Source organism: Dendroctonus ponderosae, unplaced genomic scaffold (assembly GCF_020466585.1).
Source record: "Dendroctonus ponderosae isolate FM_Combo_2020 unplaced genomic scaffold, Dpon_F_20191213v2 Dpon_F_20191213_3, whole genome shotgun sequence".
Lineage (NCBI taxonomy): Eukaryota > Metazoa > Arthropoda > Insecta > Coleoptera > Curculionidae > Dendroctonus > Dendroctonus ponderosae.
This window is the reverse complement of record NW_026018508.1, coordinates 15200389-15218760: the sequence shown is the minus strand read 5'-3', so window position 1 is coordinate 15218760 and position 18372 is coordinate 15200389. Positions and strand designations below refer to the sequence as shown.

Genomic DNA, 18372 nt, shown 5'->3' with positions numbered 1-18372 from the left:
TCGTCTGCGAACTACGAAAATTTCAAATTCCTACTTGCTCTAGTTTGGAAGTTACGCATTTTTAAACAAAGGAGTACATTAGGGTTGAATCTTTGATTTTGAGACCAAATTTGCGAAAACTCGCAAACATCAGACATCATGGTGATTTCCATGAAAAATTCACCATTTTCACGCCCACGCGTCAATATTTTGAAAAAAGCTAATGCAAATAGAAATTTCAAGCCTGAGCGGTCTCAAATATTTCTGCGCCTGTTAAGTTGCGGTTAGTAAAAATCGATCTAAAACGACCCCAACAGGGAAATTTCCTCTGTAAGTGACTAAAAACTTTAGGCAAAAATGCTGTTATTTGAACCCACATTGAGCCATTTCCAGAAAATTCCGAATTGATGCCGCAAAACGGTCAAGTTTCACAAATTGCGGACAATCATTCTTTTTAAATTCATTCTCTCGGCTGAGCCGAAACAGGTCGAGAAATTACATTTTTTGACTGTTTGCTAGAGCCTCCAAATATAAATCCTGTAAATTGGAACAAAATTGAGTTTCAGAGTGACTGCAGAAAAAAAAACAGAAATTGACGAGTTTAACAATCTGCGGGCAAGATTTCAAAAATCTTTGTCTAATGAAAAAGTCAGAACTACTGGCAAAGTCAGAAAAACATGTCACATCGCTGGCCATAAAATATCGTTTTTTCCACTCGAAATTGTCCCAGTAAATGCCGATGATCCCCAATGTTCTTTAGAAACTCCGCAGAAATGGGAAATATTTTGTTTCCGTGCCGCACCGACAAAAATACGTCTGAAAACGTGATCAATTTGTCGCAATCTTGCATGGAGCGACTGATCCTAAAAGAAAAAGAAGGTATTTATTGATTCATCGAGAATCTAAGAATAACTCCGGTCATTCCAGTCGAAAAGAAGTATCCAGAAGTTCAGGAATTGCAGATACCGGAAAATTTGTCCGAGAAGGAATGGATGATGAAGCTAAAATGCCTGGATGATGCACACTCAAACACCTATGGTCTAACAGTGCAGGCATTTTACAAATTGATTGATAAAGTTGAAAGTCAAATTGAACCTGTGAGACCTGGGATTTGTGATCCAGACAAAGTAAGACTGAATTACTCAGGTTTTCTGAGTCGATATTGCGCGGTGCTGGTTTTGATCCGTATCAGCAGGGTTTGGCCTGCAAATGTTTTATGCAAAAGTCGGCACTCTGCATAGAATTCGGGGACTCAAACGTTGACCATCTTTCAGATCATTGAATGCCTGAAAAAAAATTCCTGCTGCACAATAAGATGCAGATCGGAAATGGAAAAGTACATCGACTGCGTCGATACGTTCCGGATCAATATCATTAAAGAACAGGTCGAATGCGAACGAAAAGAAAAACGAAAAGAAGAACAGGAAATTGTGGAACAGTTTTTAAAAAGCGAGATCGCGGACTTTTGAGGAAATATTGTGACCCAATATGTACTACCTAAATAAAACCACAAAACCCAGTTATTAGTTTTAATGGACTTCGTTTATGGGAACGGCATGAATACAAAACAGTTTATTTTACATGGCATGGAAAAAAACTGGTTTTCACATATGTACAAAAAACTATTGGCCGATAGATAAATGTTCTAGTTAATGCTTAAATCTAAACATGGGTTCCTCATCATTTTTTCTCTAAGTTCTTGAATTTTGCCTCCAATCTTTTCGAATAAGCATCCAGTTTATATGCGGCCTGTTCCAGTTTCACCACACTGTCCTCTATTTGATCAATTTGCTGAAGCAGCGGAATCAGTGCATCGTCTGAAAAATATATGCACAAATGTAAAAACAGTACAAACGAGCGGGTGAAAAAGCACCAACATTTCTGATTCAATTCGACCATGCTTTTGCCCACATTGGTCGCAATGTTTTTCATATCGGAGTACTTTGAAATGGTCGCCCTGTTCATGTTTTCCAACAATTTATAGTCATCCAGTGTCGATGTGAGCTCCCCATAGAGATAGTCAGAGGTTTTACTAAACAGTGCATTGGCCAGTCTACTCAAATTTGGGTCGTGAGGATCGAGAGCCTCAAAACTGGACGTGGAGGTCGATAATGTTGGCCCTAAAATTATGGCAATTTAATGAGAAAATACATGTTGACAACTGATCTCACCCCTTCGTGGAGAGTCCTCAATACCATCAGAATCGAGACTTTCGGACATGATCAATTTGGCCCAATTAGTAAAATTTTATATTTAAGTAAATCAACAATCCTTCACATCTTTGTTTATGTTTACCTTTCAGAACACTACAGGGCTGCCAAGCTTCATGGAATATGGGGCCACTATATACATCTGTCTACAAATAAACTTATCAACATCCAAAACAAAAACATGACTAACTAACTAACTAATAAAATACACTTTAATTGCATTATTCTGAAACCAGAGTTAGCATCAAAACGCAGCAACTAAAGTTGGATTGTCATTTGCTATATAGAAAAATCTATAATTTAAATAAAACTATGACACAGTGACAACGTGGAAAAATTTGATGATTTGTCAAAGTTTAAAGGGCGACGGGTGTCAGCGCTGACTAACCTAGAAAATCGAGATAAACCTCAAGCGAAAATGGCTCAAAACCATAAAGACATAGACAAATTCGATATAAAGGTGGTACACGACAAATTTGAGGCTTCCTTGCAAGAAGACGACGATGTTGACTTAGAACTCTATTTAGAGAGCTTTGAGGAATTGAACAAGTGAGAACCATCTGAAACTTGATACACGATAGTGGTTTTGCGAACATATTTCACTGATTGCAGGTTCTTTAACTTGCTGGGCACAGTATTTGGCTTTGTTAGTAAAGACCTCGCGCAGAAAATCGACCATCTCAACAAACTGCTAAGGGATAACGACACGTCCCATAAATATAAAACAGTAAAGACTATGATCGAGCATGAAAAAGAAACGGAGATACTGCACAAAAAAGGGCACACGTCTGGCAGCAGAACGCTGCTGAGAATACATAGAGGGCTGGGTAAAAACACTACACACTGCCTGAAAGGTTGCTAGACTGTTCAACAACCCAAGTGAATTTAATGTTTCAGACTTCATCCAGCTATTTTTAAAGAGAATATCGGAGCTGGAGAATCATGAAAACACGTCAGTTGCCTGCAGAGAGGCCTATGATCAGTCGTTGGCCAAACACCATTCTTTCTTAATAAAACAAGGGGCAAAAGTGGCAATGTACACTTTGCCCACTAGGGAGCAACTACTGAAAAAGGTATGTGGTGATGAAGAAGAGATTCAAAGGGCTGTGAATTTACTGCCGAAAACCTTAGCAGCCTCTGCAGTCGTCTATACCAGAATCGACACTTTATACACTGTTCATGACCTACATAATTTGCCATAAATTCAACTAGGTAATTATCAAAAGATATTGGTGTCTCTAAGCTTGCATGTAATTGATCTCTAAATTAGGAAATGTGCTGTTTGATGTGGCAAGCGTATGTTCCCTTCGATAATTCTAATGTGGTAACTTTTGGTGTGGTTTGTGTGCGTTATTATCAATGTTGATGCCGCAAAAGATTTTGAAAAAAGCGGTTTCATCAAAGGAATGCTCGAATTAGGCAAGTTGTTTCAAGTAATACGAGTAGACAAAAGAAGACTGGCTTTTGCAGCAACCTTTTAATCTTTTACAGTCGAGGAGCCAGTCTTTTTTTTTGAACAAAAGTTAGATCTCATTCGAGCCAAGAAAGGTCGCAGTAACCCTTTGGTAATGTGCTGGGACACACTGTATGCTGCAATTATAACTTTTGACTTTTTTTTATAGTGGCGTTGACTCGTTTTATATTGGGAATGAACATAATTTGCTATAAAAAATTCAATGGAGCAGTTTGATGACTATATGTATAGGTCAAATGTGATTTTTTTATTGAACGAGGTAAAATCGGAAGGAATTGTGTGCGTTTTACTTGATACAATTTGTTTTATTCAACAAATTAGAAGACTTTAAGCTTGAGATTGTTCGCTTGAAAACCGGAATATTGAGTATTATTTTTAAAGTATGCAACAGAATCCTCTGAATTCGTACTCTAAACTTCGACCAAAAGATAACGATGTTGAGCCGAGTACAACAAAAGCAAGAAGAATCTAAATGGAGTAACTTGGGCGAATGGCAACTATTAGTGTACAATTCATCCTGTTTTTGCGTTTATATACACCCACATTACCAATACAATGTGATTTAGAAGTTAATTTATTCAAGTAAGGCAAACCCTTGGCTGATGCATTTAAACTGTTTACAGTTATGGAAAATGCTATTTAAGTAAATCTCGGGGACTTTTTTACATGGACTTTTTAAACATACATTCGATGCTAATAGATTACAATCACATAGATTAATCTGAAGCAACTTAATCATTTTCCTATCCAAGTATTTTAGATAGCCTCCTTTGAAACTATGTAGCATGTAAATTAAGCATATGTAAGTGCTGATCGTTTCTAAATGTCCTTATCCGAATATATATGTATGTTTTATAATTCCAACTGGTAAATGTTTCATTGCCACTATAATAGGACATAAAAATGTTTATTTATAAAAAGAATAGGTACATACATTTGAATACAAAATAATATCTAATTTAATAAATCACAGGTCTATATACTTTAAGGCATCATTGGTAGACTTAATAATAATATAAAAAATATCTACTAAAAATACGTCCTTAAGCCCTAGAATGTAAACAACGTTTGCATGTATACCGGATGGAAATAGCGGAACAATCCAACTAATTCCAAAAGAAAACAATTGCATCATTCTGGATAAAATCATCCAACTATCCTGTGTTTTGTCATGTACATGTCGGTCGATTCAAACATACACACATGAGGATAATTTATTATAATGCAGTCGATGTAACTTTCTTCACACCATGCACGTAAATAGTTGGAGGCAAATTTCGCGATAAAACCTCCAAACTATTATAATAGGATGCGATGTCGTTATCGTCCAAAGGAGGAGGTGGAAGATAGATAAAAGTCACTGCAGTCTCGTCCGTTTGGTTGATAATCAAATTATTAACGCTGAAAGATGCAATAGAAGCGAGATTTGCCAGAAACCAACAAGAAAATCACAGAATTGAACAGACATACCTTTTTACGTACGTTTCCATGTTAGATCCGTGCGACTCAATTACACTCCCCCATTCAGTCACCGAAAATATATCGGCATCAATTCGTAGCTCTTTCAGCAGGACTTTTAGCCGATCAATTCGATTTTGTCCAGAGGAGTTTGTTTGAAAGTAACTGGTCCTAGTTTCATCGCACATGCATATTCTCAGCTTCAGTTTGCTCCAGAGCGGGACCATATTGACGATACAAGCCAGTTGCATCATGAACAGGGACGTGTTATTAAAGGCGTCTTCGTCGCCCGGACTCAAAAAATTCACCGGCCATACATCAATGTACGACTTCGTTTTAACGCTGCAAAGAAATGAGCGTGGTCTCATACGATTTGTGCCAATCAAAGCTCACATTCTAAGATCGGTGTTCAGGTTGGCAAAGTTTCTACAAAGGCACAAATTCTTTTCCATTCTCAGCACATCCCTCATCATTTGAACGTATTCCAACGGCTCCAAGGAGCTGCTTGGAGCGTCAAGACTAAACACATGATCTTCGAACTCTGCGTTATAATAAGGCGATTCTTGTCTAAAAGCAAACATTTTCATTAGAAATCAGAAGAAGAAAGAAGGACTCAATCCATTAGAAACTGATGAGTTTTCGGGCTTTTAAGTCGTCGTGGAAAAGTACGACAAATTCATTAGTTTCTAGCGGATTTGGTGTGCCAAGAATTAACACTCTTATTTACTCTAAAAGAAAATCTGTGGGTGGTTGTTGGTCTAGAAATCCCAATACGATAGTGTTTGGCTTCATTGCTCCCATTCCACTCAAGCGGACCAAATGCTGCAAACCCTCTCGAACGGTTTTGGCAATGGTTAGCTCAATAAAGGCCTTCACTTTTAAATGGTCCACCAAATTGAGCCAATTCAGTGTCATGCCCAAAGTGGGATCCGCCCCTGTTGAGGAAATGCCATTAGATTGATTATGCATTGCATTTGCGACATTACCCTGATTGAATTCTCCCTTCACTACGTGCCCCAACACATACAGCCCGCCCTTTTTGAGGCCGTTTATGAAATCTATCAAAGGACACGCCGATCTGGGACTGTTCACTAGAAGCAACACTTGCGGTCGCCAGAATTTTACGTGATCCTTCCGCGAATCTAATAACAGCAGATACTTGCGCACCTAAGACATTTCCATGTAAAAAGTGGATCAGTGAATAAATGCACTTGTACCTGATGGAAAATCAAAGCTTGGGATATGCTGCCCCAATCAGCCCCCTTCGACGGGGAAAATATATGCAACACTATCACTAGGAGCACACACATGAGAATACTGCATGCTGCATATATCGGGTTGATAACAAACATCATTATGAGCGTTCCCATCAGCCCTATTAGCGCCGTGTGCCAAGTAAAGTAAGCAAAAGAAGGCCTAAAAAAAAAATTATCACACTGACCACATTCCGAATTATTCGGCCATGATTCCTCACCTGAAATTGGGAGCGCCGGCTAGTTCCAGTCCTAAACAAGCTAGATTTGTCGCCAAGTAGCTGAGCAAAAATAGCACCGAATTGAGTTGCGCTATTGCATTAAGAGAGCCAATCAGAAGCACCAATTGAACAATTAGAGCGGACACCAAAACGGCAACCACCGGGTTGCCTTTCCAAGTGCCTTTGGTGACAAAAGCCAAAATTGAACCTATAAAAGCACATGCAATCAACCTTACGGAGCGTAGGTGAGCGCTCACCGAAAATTTGATCTTTGGCCAGCGCCTCCAAAACTCGAGAGCCACCAATAACATTGCTTAGAGCGGCAGACCAAGTGGCTGTAAACAGTCCAACAGCAACACTGGGCGCAAAAACACTAAAACAGCGACTGTTCAAACCTACTTTGTTCCCGAAAGCCGGCTAGCTTGTGTACCTGACTCCCGCCAGAAATAAGTAATTGTTCTGCAATAGTTCGGTAGTGCTCGTTGCGGCAACCAAAAGGGACATCGACAGATAAATAACTAAGGTGAATCCTATAGCGGACAAAGTTCCTCTGGGTATGGATTTGCCAGGATGTTTTAATTCTCCTAGGAAAACAAGCGAATGAACATTCCCGATCGCTGGAGGCATTTAAGTCGACTCACCGCTCAAATTGGCTCCAGCCATGATTCCAGTAACGCCCGAAAACAATACTCCAAAAACGGTGGCGAACGTAACCAGTTGGCCCTTCGCTGTGTAATCAATCCCATAGTGCTCAAAAACGTTACTGTCTAAGGTGGAGGAATTTAAGCCGGTGTATGCTAATGAAGTTATGTTGTGAAGGAACGTGTTCGAAGCGGGAATTGCAACCTGAAAGGCGACAACATCATTTTATACATTAACTACTAAGGAAAATCAAGTGGCATTACCTGCATCATTCCTTGATAAAAGAATGTAAAAAAGGTAATTCCCAAACAAACGCACACAATTGCCAAAACAAAAACCGTAGTTTTTGCAAACATTGACGCCCCAATCAAGCATATGATCAAGTTTACCAGATTCAAAATAGTGCAATACAAAAACTGCCACCATCGTCCATCATGGACAATATTTTTTACGAAATATCCTAAAAAGAATCACCACAATTTGACCCAAAACTAAGGAAAAGCCCAATAGATGGAATTTAAACCTCTTTGGTTTGCATAGAAAGATAACGAGCAAACCACATGGGTTTTTATTATCATAAATGATAATAAAGCCTGAGCAAACCGTAGCATTCAAATGTTCATACCTGACGGTCCAAAATTGTCGACTAACCCTTCAACACAGCCAGAAATGCATAGAGCACTGCTTACCATATTGGCTAAAAAGAACAAAGTTCCGATTGAGCCCCCAAATTCGGGCCCCAAAGTGCGACTGATCATAACTGAACGTTTGTCAAGAACAATGCCGATTTTCAAAAAGTCTACATCACACTGGTAAAAAGGATACAGTATACACCACCTCCTTCTACTGCCCCATTGGTCGATATAGCACACACTGATGTTACGGTGAAGAACAGAATGGCATAAGCGATTGCAAATTGTAACAACGTTACTAGTAAGCCTGCATTTCCCACAATGTATCCTGCAAATTATTTGAATTATCAAATGCTCTCAACGGTATGTTCGGATCGACTCCAGGCCCCACAAAGTCTTTTATTGGCGTACTTTGCCTGAAAAATTAGTGCGGTTGGCAGGTTTCATCCCGTTGCATATTATAAATTGCTGTTGAACAATGGGCTGAAATTCTCCAATAGCACTAATTTTGCCGAAAAAGCCAAAACTATATACCTGCTTGAAGCATACAGAAACAGAACCCATCTGCTTACCACAGTATTAGTTATAATTTGACAACCTACTTACCCATTCGCAAAAAAATCAGCGCTGAAAACATCGACAAACTAACGGGCGCAAACACGCCAGCAAAAGCCCCCAAAGTCTTGCTGCTGGATTCCTCAGTAATCGTGCCCAATTCCACATAACTGGACCCCGAGTTGCCTGAACTTTCTGGCTGGTTTTTCGTGAAAATTCCAGAGATTTTTCTCATCACTGATGCACTATTGCTTTGAAACAGGGGCGTTTTGTCCACTGTGTTAGTGGAGCCTTGTGAAGAGGCCAGCATTCTCTCAGGCGCTTTAATTTAAAACCTGTGTGAGCGTAATGTCAGCTTCCTTATTGGCTGAATGCCATTTCACATTTTCCCATTAGGGCAAATAGACAAACTGCTGGGCTAGCAAATACTCAGATGCCACAAAGATAAACACAATAAAAAAACTTCAAAGTTGCCGAATCATAACCTTACTCTGTCAAATCGTCATCACAGTAGTGAGTGGGAGAGAAAGAGAATCATATTTCTTTCTCTGTCTATCAACATCTGTGATCTGTGGATCTGTGATGAAGTTTAAAAAACATAACCCCGAATATGTGCATTGTTTATCTTTATCCATGATCTTCATCGAATTTAGTGAATGGTTTATAGAATGGCAGAAAACAACGAGGAAGACCCACTGTTAGACAAAGCTGATATAGAATATATGCTGGAATTTGAAACTGAAATATTTCTCGACATTGTACGCAGTGATGGTTTAGTAGTTGCTGCGAAGTAGGGTTTTTCAACAAACTTAAGTTTAAACTGATCTAAGCTGTTTTTTCCAGAGGATTGAATCTCGATTTAGTGCTGCTGAACATTCTGAAGGTGTACCAAGACCCTGGTAATCTAGTGTTGGTGCTAAATGCCACAGATGCTGAGCAGAAATATTTTGATCAAAAGCTCAATTATCAGCATGTGTACATTGAGCATGATACCGGAGACAAAAGGTAAGAAGCGCTGGAAAGCCGGTTCAACATCGTTGTCGCAAATAATTTCAGAATCGAGGAATATCTCTGTGGCGGCATCCACTTTCTGCCAGCCAGGATTCTAGTCGTCGATTTGTTAAAGAAGCGACTCCCAATCGACAAAGTTACAGGAATTGTGGTTTTAAGAGCCCATCGGATTTTCGAAAGCTGCAATGAGGCCTTTGTGTTGAACTTGTACAGGCAACACAACAAAGTAACTAGTTTAGCTGCTGTTTACCTACGGTTAATAGTTTGTTTGCGACTCTTTTTTCAGACTGGCTTCATCAAAGCATTCTCAAACAGTCCCCAAAGCTTTACAGTCGGGTTTGCACAGGTGGAACGCGTAATGAGGGCCCTTTTCGTAAAAGACCTGCACCTTTGGCCACGATTTCATGCCCTAGTAAGGAGCAGCCTGAAGAAACACGAAGTACCCACCTGGCAAGCTAGTTAATTCGGATGCAATTGCTCACTTTAAGTTTTCAGCCCCAAGTGATAGAGTTGCATATTCCAATTAGCGAGCAAATGAAGAAGCTGCAAACGTACATTCTGGAAATAATGAACAACACAGTGAAGGAGCTCAAACGACTGAACCCCGGCGTAGAACTTCAAGAAGTTACAGTAGAAAACTGCCTGATTAAGAAGTTTCACAAAATTCTCCAGACTCAAATGAACGACATCTGGCATCAGCTGAGCAATAAAAGTACTCAGTTAATTGCGGAACTAAAAGCCCTGCGACATTTACTACTGTAAGTCCTAGCAAATCCTGCATAAGGGCAGAATCATAGTTGGCACTTCCAGCTTAATGTTTTACTCGGACCCAATTTCCTTTTACTCAACAATTCTGGAATATCGCAAGGCTGATTACGCCAGAACGGTCGACTGGGTGTTGAGCCAGTCTGCCGAACTGCTTTTCCGAGATGCCAAAGCATTAATTTACTCAGCGGATAAAGGTATGATTTTCCGATAACCCAATTGAAGTTATAGTATTGCTCAGTAAATTTCAGAATTTGATCCCGAATTTTGTCCAAAATGGGAGGCTCTTTTGGAAATCCTTAAAGTGGAAATACCCGCAGAGATAAGGAAAAACAAAAGCCCCGAAAACACAACAGTATTGATCTTATGTTCGGACCAACGAACTTGTTATCAGTTGAACGAGGTTGGTTGGCTTTGACCCAATAAAATGTTCAACTGAAACAAACGTCGGTATTGCAGATTTTATCACAAGGCCCCCGTTTCTATTTGCTGCACGAGGCGCTAAAGAAGAAAGTCCCATTAAATGCACTGAGCAGCAATTTCAAAAACTGCAGCAATCTGCCTGATGTAGCAAAGGCTGAACAATCAAACGTGAAGCCCAAGACCCGAAAGGGGGCCAAGAAAATGAAAACGGACGAAGAAGCAGGAGGAAGTTCGGAAAATATCCAACCCAGCATCGACGAAGAGGAGTTGGAAGACGAAGACTTCCAAAGCACTTATATATTGACAATGAGCGAAAGTGTATTGAAAGACTTTGACGAGTCCAGTCGAGAAGAATCGATCTTAACACCTTTTACCCAAGTATTTTTTTCAATCGGATCTAGCAAGCCTCTAAATGTACTTTTTAGATGGAAAACATGAACATCACTCAAGTGTGTGAGTCAATCACGGCGCCTAAGATACTCATTCAAACCTTTAAAAGTGGCGAAAACTACATCAGTCTTCAGAACAATTTACAAATGTTGAAACCCAATTTCATTGTGATGTATCACAGCAACATCACCGCCGTCCGGGAGATTGAGGCACGAAATTTTCAATTAGCTGTTTGTTCATTCAATGGTTAGGCTTTTGCTTTAGATGTACGAAGCCCATCGCCAAAGCGACACCCCATTGAAAATCTACTTCCTCATCCATGCAGGCACAGTGGAAGAACAGGCTTATCTCACAACTTTAAGGCGAGAGAAGGAGGCCTTTGAGTACCTAATTGAAACTAAAGCTGTACGGATTTCTGCAATAAATTACAAGCGATTCTTAAGGTTGCGCTTTTTTAGTCCATGGTTGTTCCTGAAGACCAAGATGGAAAATCTGACCAGTGCATGACGTTGCAAAGAGGCTCTGCAACTCCCGAAAAAAACACGCGTAAGGGCGGGCAGGCTGAGGAACCAGCCAAGAGGGTTGTCATTGTTGATATGAGGGAGTTTCGAAGTGATTTGCCCTCCTTAATCCACAAGAGGGGAATAGAAATCGAGCCTGTTACAATCACAGTAAACTTTTGCCGGAAAGAGGCAGGAATTCAGGTTAATCAGGAGTTTTGCAGGTGGGAGACTACATTCTTACACCAGAAATCTGCGTCGAAAGGAAAAGCGTTTCCGACTTGATCAGCTCATTGAGCTCAGGCAGATTGTACCAGCAGTGTATGCAAATGCAAAGGTTTTATTCCAAGCCCATGTTGCTCATAGAGTTTGATCAGAATTCGCACTTTGGATGGAATGTGAGTGACTGAATCTGTAATTAATTGCACCGATGAACCGATCCTTTTCCAGAACCAGTACATGATTTCTGACGACGACAGCAGCTTTAAAGTGCAAGAAAAATTGCTGTTGCTTACGATACATTTTCCGAAGCTGAAAATAATTTGGAGCCCCAGCCCATACGCAACGGCGCAGTTATTTGAGGAGCTTAAGGTATCTATCCGAGCCAGTACTAAACGTGCAGAATAAATGGAGAATTTCAGCAAGGCAAAGCCGAACCTGATATCGGAGGTGCCATTGCGATAGGCGACCACGATCTGGACCTAATAGAAACCAAGTATAATTCGAGTGTTTATGATTTTGTGCAAAAACTACCCGGAATCACTAGCAAGAATGTTGACCGATTCTTGAGGTCAGGCATTAACATGCAGGCCGTTGTGCAGAAATCAGAAGTACTGACAAACCACTACAGCTCGCTGCTCTTGTATTAAAGTCTCGCTTTTTAGGAGGAACTCAGGGATGTTTTAGGCAATCCAAGTGATGCAAAAGCTTTGCACTCCGCGCTGCATGACGAGTGCAGTTCCGCCAAGGAGGCTCAAGAAAAGCCAAAGTTTAGTAGAGTACCGGGTAAAAGTAGCCGAGGTGGATATTGGCGAGGCAAAGGAAAATAGCGGCATTTTACCCAGGTAGGAATCTTTTTTTAAATCTACCTAAACATTTTCTATTGTAAGTTTTAATGTATGAGGTTTCGTCAAAATTCTTTAAACTTGGAAATTCAACTGGTTGTTCTTTTTACATCGAAATCCTACTTTTAACTAACTGTGATCGAAAAATGCGACTGCTCTATAGGCCTAGACATTCCAGAGAATAAAATTTGCTATAAAAAAGTGGCTGCAATGTCAGTTTTTTTATTTAAAAAATGTATTCAACTACATTTATTTTCCCTTCTTTTCCTTTGCCAGCTTAGTGACGTCTTCGGGATTTTCGGCTGCGTCCTTTACTCTCTTGGCCCGAATTCCCACTAATCGAGCATCAGCACGCGCTTTCCTAAACACCAAATTTTCATTGAGAACTGTTTTAAAACAACAACATGTTTTGAGGCCTCTTCCCACGCCTTCCATTTCGTTCGGGGTGAGCCGATCTTTGCGATCGCGTTTTAAGTTATAAAATACTAAAGCAGATGTAAGAAAAATCGCTCTTACCTGAGCGTGACGTAAACATTTAGCTTTTTGTCTTCCTCATTTGGAACTCTCGCCTTGGTTTTGATGGTAGGCTGCCTGATGGGGAGTACTTCACCCAGCAGTTGGGTGGCCACCTTCCTCTCCTCCTCAGTTGCCTCCCCAGCGCGCAGCTTCTTTTTGGGGTGGATCGGGAAGAGAATCAACTTGGACCTGCAAAGCAATCAATCATTCAATATAACCCCTTGCATCTCACCCCATCGCTCTCACTTGTATTCCTTCAGTCGTTGAGCGTTCAGCTGAACGCTTTCCACAGACTTGTTGCGCCTCCGGGGGTCAACTGCGATCCCGGTAGATTTCGCAAATCTGCGGTTTAAGCCAGCAGCCTTCAGCTCTTGCAGGGTGAAGCCACGGCCTGCGCGTACCTAAACCATTAATATTAGCGATTAGCTACAGTGGATGAAAAATGTAAATATCATGCCTTGGTGTGGTATCGCACAGTGGGGCACCGAACCACAGGCCTCAGGGGTCCAGCTACGGGCCTGGGGGCGATGGCTTTGGCTTTCTTGACGCGAGTCTGATGTCTGCGGAATTTTCGGGCCGGTTGGTTGAACCAGGTTTTAACGAAACGTTGCCAATCCTTATGGAAATGGCCATTCGGAATCATATTATTTCCTTTTGGAGCCATAGCGAGTTTTTATCACCCGAAACTGATGCTTCACAAACACGTGCAAACTTTGCAAAGAGGGACACGAAATGGACGACCAACTTAGGTTAGATTTAGGAACTTTTCGTTTTGCTGGTGGCAGCCTGAACGTCAAACTTACAGCGCACAATTCAAATTTGTTTTGGTTTACAACGACTTAAGTGGAGTGGTTGCTGTTTACGTCTCCTATGCTGGTTATGGGAGTTTTTAAAGAGGCAAAGACTCCTTACTCTATACAAAGCCTTTATCTATGGCATTCTAACTCTAAAAAGATGTTTTAGAATTGCCTCTAGCACCGTTGCCGCATGTGTGGCCAGTTTCAACTTCCTCCCTCTAGCAACTTGTCAAAAATCAAAGTCAAAACCGTCAAAACTCAAAACGGAAAAATACTAAATATTTTCCAGAGTTTCAATGCAAAACCCACAGTAAAATTGCTTGAAAGCAAAAAACAATGCCCAGCTCGCTCCTGTTTGGGATTAACAATGAGGGGAGAGTTCACACGTTATCCACAACAGGCTCAATGTGGAGAGAGTTGCCCTATAACGGGCAAGAATTTAAAAAACTCTCTGGGGTGCCCCATTTTCTTTGGGGATTGGGGGGCGACCATCAGTTATACGTCTATGTGCATGCTCTGGACATACCCATAAGAATACGGGAGGAATCTTACGAAAATGAAGTAAGCTTGATGATGATAATAATAATAATAATAATAATACTTGCTGGCCGAATGGGGTCTTATTATTTGCGATTTTAGCGCTGGCTGCCCATCGAGGGGTTTAGCTCCAGATTGCTGCCCACGGATCGGTTTCACTTTTCGAATGATGATGGAACTGTGGACAGAGCTATAGACAAGATCAGGCTGCCTTCAATGGCCTGGCAATGGGAAGGTAACTCATTGCTGTTTTATGAACAAACGCAGTTTTAAACATTTCGAAGCTCCTGAACGCACACAGTAAATATGTGCATGAAATGGCGTTTTTCGTTGGTTGCATGAAAACTAAAAGTTTCTGAATTCCCCACTAATTTGCCCTCAGCTACGTGATTATCACCTTGTATTGTTCTGAGATTTCTGCATGTGATGATTTGGCGGGACGTAAATATTCAGTTACGTTTTCAATCCTAAAAATGCAACTAAAACACAGGAAGACACATATTGTTTTTGTGATGCGGTAATGGAAAACGCTGCTTAAGGTGACTGGCAAATCGAACTCACCCTGAATGGCCAACCTTTGGACCACAATGGTTGGACGTATGCCGTGGACTTTCCCTCCCAATACTATCCGAAAAAGCAGTGGAAAAGCTGCGTTAGAAGAAGACTGTGGACCAGAACGGCCAAGTATTGCGCTATGAACAGTTGGTGCGCCATTGCGCCTCTGCACAAGGATGCCACCAAAGTATTTGAATGCAATTTGCTACAGCCGTTCGTCTTTAACAGCCCCTGTTTCTAGGAACCCTTCATTGATATCGCAATCGGAGGGCAAAGCCTGGCTGGTTGTGAACCTGGGGGGATGCTGGTTTGGGCGGTAACGTCTCACAATAGGGTGAGCAGTTGAACGTCGAAGAGTCAAAAGAAGTCAACCGTATAGTTTGTGATTTAGGTGATGTTTCGCACAGGGACAAGCACGAAATCCCCCGAAGGGGCCAAATGGAACCATATCCAAGTGCCGCCCGGTTGTGAAGTGAATCAAATTAGTGTTGGTCCAAGTGGGTTGGTTTGGGCTGCGCTGCTTGATGGCAGGGCGTTGGTTCGACTTGGAGTCACCAGAGACAATCTACAAGGTAGCTGAAGCAATTTCAAAAAATGTCGCCGAATTCATAACATTTTTTTCTTAGGAGAATCCTGGCTGGAAGTTCGCAGCCCGGGCGATAATCTGCGGATTATTCAACTTGCAGTGGGCAATTGCAGCATTTGGGCAGTCACGCAAGACAAGCAGATTTGGTTCAGGTAATCTCAAGCTAAACCCACTAAAATTGGAAACAGTACATGTTGAAACTGGTGATTTTTTGTCTGAAGCGAACACAACTCGCTAACCATTTGTGCTCGTGTTTGTTTGCAGATCGGGAATAAAAGGAGAGGGCGCAGGCCTAAGCGAAGAACTGGCAGCCGGCTCCGGTTGGATCGAAATGGTGGGCAGGATGATGCAAGTTTCGGTCACACCCAACGATCAAGTATTCGCTGTAGGAGCTGATGATCGACTGATTTATCATCGGACCGGCATTTGCCCGGAAGACTTAACAGGGAAACGCTGGAGGGCGTTGAGGGCTCCCTTGCAAGTCAGTAGAACAAGTAGTAACGCTAGCCTTGGACGTGATAAGTTTCATCGTAGCTTGAACCATCTTGGGGTAATAACGCTACTAATTAACTAATAGTTTTTCTTTTTTGTTGCTTTATGCATTGCTATGTGATTGTGTTTGAGCATTGAACTGGTGATTTCTTTAGAATTGCTTCTCTGGAAACGCGTTGTAAAGGATAACAGAAACAAAACCCAACAAATGTTCACATAAGAAAGCGCTTTTGCTGCTGCTTTTTCATTATCTGCAGTAGTTTTTCAAAACATCTAATGGAACACTCTGGCAATATACTTGGTACAAACGAAACCCGATGGTCAAAGTCAGTCTTGCAAGCCCACATACTTCCGTTTCTTCACTCTAAAATAGTAATCAATGATCTCCATAATTGCGCCATTAGTCCAGCCGAAGCCCGACTGAATGTGATACTCTCCACCGCCTCCAAAGACGCCGCTAGACTGAGCGCTGTATTTCTCAAACATCACCTTGTTTTCGTCGTAGGCCTTCAGGTTCGATTGGACCCATCTGAGCGCCAGCATTTTCGCTACTTCTTGAGCCTCCTCATCGCCGGATCGCTCCAGCCCAAAAACGATCATGTTCTGATACGGAGACCAGGCGTTCGGAAAGTCCCATTGAAAGCCGCTGGCTAGAAGTGTCGATGGGACGCCATGGTAGTCGAGAATTCCGTGTTTCTTCAAATATTGGATTGAATTGTGGCCGCGCTGCTTCTTGACGTCGTCGTCGACTGCATCGGCCCACAGTGGCGCAAAGTTGCTAGCAGCAAAGTATTTGCGGTGCCGATGCAGCTTGGCATCGTAATCGAACCACATGCCTTCTTCTGGCGAGTAGAGGACTTTTTCGATGTTGTATTTCCATGTATCGGCCAGATCCAACCAGTATTTGGCTTCTCGGGGTTGGCGCAACAGCACGTAGAAGTAGTTCATGAACTTGAACGATTTGTACAAGAAGGAGTTCAGGTCGACGGGAATGTTTCTTCTGGTGTTGATGTTCCACAGGTATGGGCTGGGCTCGCCTTGTTCATCAAATGTCCATCTGGAAGAGAAATCCCAGCCGCTTTCGGCACCGCTCTTCAAATCCGTGTAGCATTCATGTCGGCTTTCTGACGTGTTGTGAACACCGCAGGTTTCCAGATCCTCCAGGTAAGACTCAGGCCTTGGCGTGTCGCTCTCCGAATCGAAATGAGCCAGTTGATATGTTTCCCCGTTGTTCACAATTTTCGCCACCCGCTTCTTCAGCCAGAACTGCAGCTCTGTCTCCAACACGCGAATGTTCTGCCGCAAGTAGGTGAAGTCATTGGTGTATTTTACGTAGTCCTTCATCATGAGGGTCAAAACAGGAGGTTGCGATCTGTTCAGGTAGTATATTCGGCCCCCGTTTGGAATGAAGCCGTAGTTGCGCACCATGAAGATGAAGTTATCGATTATGCCCTTCGCCGTTTCCTTCATGTCGGTGATGAGCAGGCCCTTGATGATCCAATATGAGTCCCAGTAGTAAAATTCCTTGAATCTTCCCCCGGGGATTATGAAGGCATTGTGCACGGGGATCAAAGAGAACGTGTCCGGTCGATCGAAGACATTCTGGGATATTTTGCGTGCCAATAGCGGCCAAATTGCTATTAGCCTGATGAGGAATGCGCGGATTTTAGGGTCGTCGATTTCCCGCACGATCTTCGGCTCAGCCCTCCAGTCCCTGGGCATGAAATCCTCCATTTCCCCAATCATGTGGAAATTTTGGTAAACAAACTCGCGAATTTCCTCCGGGCTGGGTTTCTGGGCAGTCCGTCGCATGAACACATCGAAATTGGCCAACGTTTGGTTCACCGGGTGTTTCATCGCCATATCCACGAACGTTTTCGAGTCGTTGAAGATTTTGGCTGTTTGCACCAAATGCAGCAATTCCCCTTCACAATATATCGGGCTGGAGCAGGATCGCCCCCCTAGATTCGTCGTTGTTATGAGGTGAGATGTGATCAAGATTAGTGAAAGAACTGGTAGTTGGCAGTTCATTTCTGGGTTTTTGCGCTCAGTTTGCGCTACTTTGAATTTTGCTTTTGAGTGATCTCTGTCAAATTGCGCTCTAAACGTTGGCTTGTGACTTGTGTTATTGTGAGAGTTTAACAAAACAAGACCAATGCCAATACTGCAAACAATTACTCGTAAGAAATGGCACCCATTCTGTGCTTATCACAACTACATATACTAATTAAGAGCGAATCAATGAACGGTTTTCTTGATTACTAATTTCTGATTTATTTTCCTGACTGCGTGTACTTGTTATGATATTCTTA

The 18372-nt window shown here is 41.9% G+C and overlaps 8 protein-coding genes across 10 annotated transcripts in view; 4 read left to right on the top strand and 4 right to left on the bottom strand.

Moving 5' to 3' along the window:
- The window catches only part of LOC109538585 (ceramide-1-phosphate transfer protein), a 10551-nt gene extending 6024 nt beyond the window's left edge, over positions 1-4527 (top strand). Inside the window, exons 2-4 of the mRNA XM_048664946.1 lie at positions 2282-2738; positions 2802-3016; positions 3087-4527. Of these exons, the coding sequence (XP_048520903.1) occupies positions 2608-2738; positions 2802-3016; positions 3087-3391 (651 nt within the window). The 5' untranslated portion in view covers positions 2282-2607 and the 3' untranslated portion in view covers positions 3392-4527. The remainder of the gene's footprint in view (positions 1-2281; positions 2739-2801; positions 3017-3086) is intronic.
- LOC109538586 lies at positions 580-1498 on the top strand. Its single transcript, XM_019905881.2, has 3 exons — positions 580-858; positions 907-1106; positions 1254-1498. The coding sequence occupies exons 1-3, from the start codon at positions 729-731 to the stop codon at positions 1446-1448; spliced, it is 525 nt and encodes a 174-aa protein (XP_019761440.2). The 5' UTR covers positions 580-728; the 3' UTR covers positions 1449-1498.
- Positions 1495-2301, bottom strand: LOC109538587 (biogenesis of lysosome-related organelles complex 1 subunit 2). Its single transcript, XM_019905883.2, has 3 exons — positions 2151-2301; positions 1857-2099; positions 1495-1796 (listed from the first exon to the last, which is right to left on the bottom strand). Exons 1-3 carry the CDS (start codon positions 2197-2199, stop codon positions 1660-1662), a joined length of 429 nt encoding a protein of 142 aa, XP_019761442.1. The 5' UTR covers positions 2200-2301; the 3' UTR covers positions 1495-1659.
- Positions 4528-4533: 6 nt separating the features above from the next.
- Positions 4534-8898, bottom strand: LOC109538582 (solute carrier family 12 member 9). Its single transcript, XM_019905876.2, has 14 exons — positions 8476-8898; positions 8063-8197; positions 7863-7997; positions 7501-7697; positions 7237-7441; positions 7026-7179; positions 6853-6968; positions 6596-6803; positions 6339-6537; positions 6108-6288; positions 5849-6056; positions 5515-5688; positions 5134-5463; positions 4534-5064 (listed from the first exon to the last, which is right to left on the bottom strand). Exons 1-14 carry the CDS (start codon positions 8732-8734, stop codon positions 4881-4883), a joined length of 2685 nt encoding a protein of 894 aa, XP_019761435.1. The 5' UTR covers positions 8735-8898; the 3' UTR covers positions 4534-4880.
- A 106-nt stretch (positions 8899-9004) lies between these two features.
- Positions 9005-12788, top strand: LOC109538580 (DNA repair endonuclease XPF). Its single transcript, XM_019905875.2, has 15 exons — positions 9005-9214; positions 9268-9429; positions 9481-9661; positions 9722-9874; positions 9931-10193; positions 10246-10397; positions 10452-10603; positions 10660-11001; positions 11049-11222; positions 11278-11418; positions 11472-11684; positions 11738-11911; positions 11964-12104; positions 12155-12343; positions 12398-12788. Exons 1-15 carry the CDS (start codon positions 9081-9083, stop codon positions 12560-12562), a joined length of 2736 nt encoding a protein of 911 aa, XP_019761434.2. The 5' UTR covers positions 9005-9080; the 3' UTR covers positions 12563-12788.
- LOC109538584 (60S ribosomal protein L13) lies at positions 12784-13863 on the bottom strand. The gene is made up of 4 exons (XM_019905878.2): positions 13551-13863; positions 13340-13494; positions 13094-13282; positions 12784-12938 (listed from the first exon to the last, which is right to left on the bottom strand). Exons 1-4 carry the CDS (start codon positions 13755-13757, stop codon positions 12827-12829), a joined length of 663 nt encoding a protein of 220 aa, XP_019761437.1. The 5' UTR covers positions 13758-13863; the 3' UTR covers positions 12784-12826.
- Positions 13864-14094: 231 nt separating this feature from the next.
- Positions 14095-18372, top strand: part of LOC109538579 (tectonin beta-propeller repeat-containing protein) — a gene marked incomplete at its 3' end in the record, with an annotated part of 8665 nt that continues 4387 nt past the window's right edge. Inside the window, 7 exon segments of one of the 3 annotated variants that reach the window (XM_019905873.2) lie at positions 14095-14451; positions 14530-14662; positions 14967-15169; positions 15224-15316; positions 15374-15554; positions 15609-15720; positions 15833-16049. In XM_019905873.2, coding sequence (XP_019761432.1) covers positions 14227-14451; positions 14530-14662; positions 14967-15169; positions 15224-15316; positions 15374-15554; positions 15609-15720; positions 15833-16049 — 1164 coding nt within the window. In that variant the 5' untranslated portion in view covers positions 14095-14226. 3 annotated transcript variants of the gene reach the window in all.
- Positions 16272-18191, bottom strand: LOC109538583 (trehalase). Its single transcript, XM_019905877.2, has one exon. The coding sequence runs from the start codon at positions 18089-18091 to the stop codon at positions 16388-16390; it is 1704 nt and encodes a 567-aa protein (XP_019761436.1). The 5' UTR covers positions 18092-18191; the 3' UTR covers positions 16272-16387.

Coding starts and splice junctions, on each gene's coding strand:
- LOC109538582 (XM_019905876.2), bottom strand. CDS start 8,734: ATGCTGGCCTCTTCACAAGGCTCCACTAACACAGTGGACAAAACGCCC. Junction 7,998..8,062: donor AGAAGGAGGTGGTGTATACT/GTATCCTTTTTA, acceptor ACAAACGTTCAG/TTATGATCAGTCGCACTTTG. Junction 5,689..5,848: donor CCCACAGATTTTCTTTTAGA/GTAAATAAGAGT, acceptor GTTTGCTTTTAG/ACAAGAATCGCCTTATTATA.
- LOC109538587 (XM_019905883.2), bottom strand. CDS start 2,199: ATGTCCGAAAGTCTCGATTCTGATGGTATTGAGGACTCTCCACGAAGG. Junction 2,100..2,150: donor TGAGGACTCTCCACGAAGGG/GTGAGATCAGTT, acceptor CCATAATTTTAG/GGCCAACATTATCGACCTCC. Junction 1,797..1,856: donor GGTCGAATTGAATCAGAAAT/GTTGGTGCTTTT, acceptor TATATTTTTCAG/ACGATGCACTGATTCCGCTG.
- LOC109538580 (XM_019905875.2), top strand. CDS start 9,081: ATGGTTTATAGAATGGCAGAAAACAACGAGGAAGACCCACTGTTAGAC. Junction 11,002..11,048: donor TCTTAACACCTTTTACCCAA/GTATTTTTTTCA, acceptor TGTACTTTTTAG/ATGGAAAACATGAACATCAC. Junction 11,223..11,277: donor CCGCCGTCCGGGAGATTGAG/GCACGAAATTTT, acceptor CTTTTGCTTTAG/ATGTACGAAGCCCATCGCCA.
- LOC109538586 (XM_019905881.2), top strand. CDS start 729: ATGTTCTTTAGAAACTCCGCAGAAATGGGAAATATTTTGTTTCCGTGC. Junction 859..906: donor GATCCTAAAAGAAAAAGAAG/GTATTTATTGAT, acceptor CGGTCATTCCAG/TCGAAAAGAAGTATCCAGAA. Junction 1,107..1,253: donor GGATTTGTGATCCAGACAAA/GTAAGACTGAAT, acceptor ACCATCTTTCAG/ATCATTGAATGCCTGAAAAA.
- LOC109538583 (XM_019905877.2), bottom strand. CDS start 18,091: ATGAACTGCCAACTACCAGTTCTTTCACTAATCTTGATCACATCTCAC.
- LOC109538584 (XM_019905878.2), bottom strand. CDS start 13,757: ATGGCTCCAAAAGGAAATAATATGATTCCGAATGGCCATTTCCATAAG. Junction 13,495..13,550: donor CTGTGCGATACCACACCAAG/GCATGATATTTA, acceptor TTAATGGTTTAG/GTACGCGCAGGCCGTGGCTT. Junction 12,939..13,093: donor AATGTTTACGTCACGCTCAG/GTAAGAGCGATT, acceptor TTTGGTGTTTAG/GAAAGCGCGTGCTGATGCTC.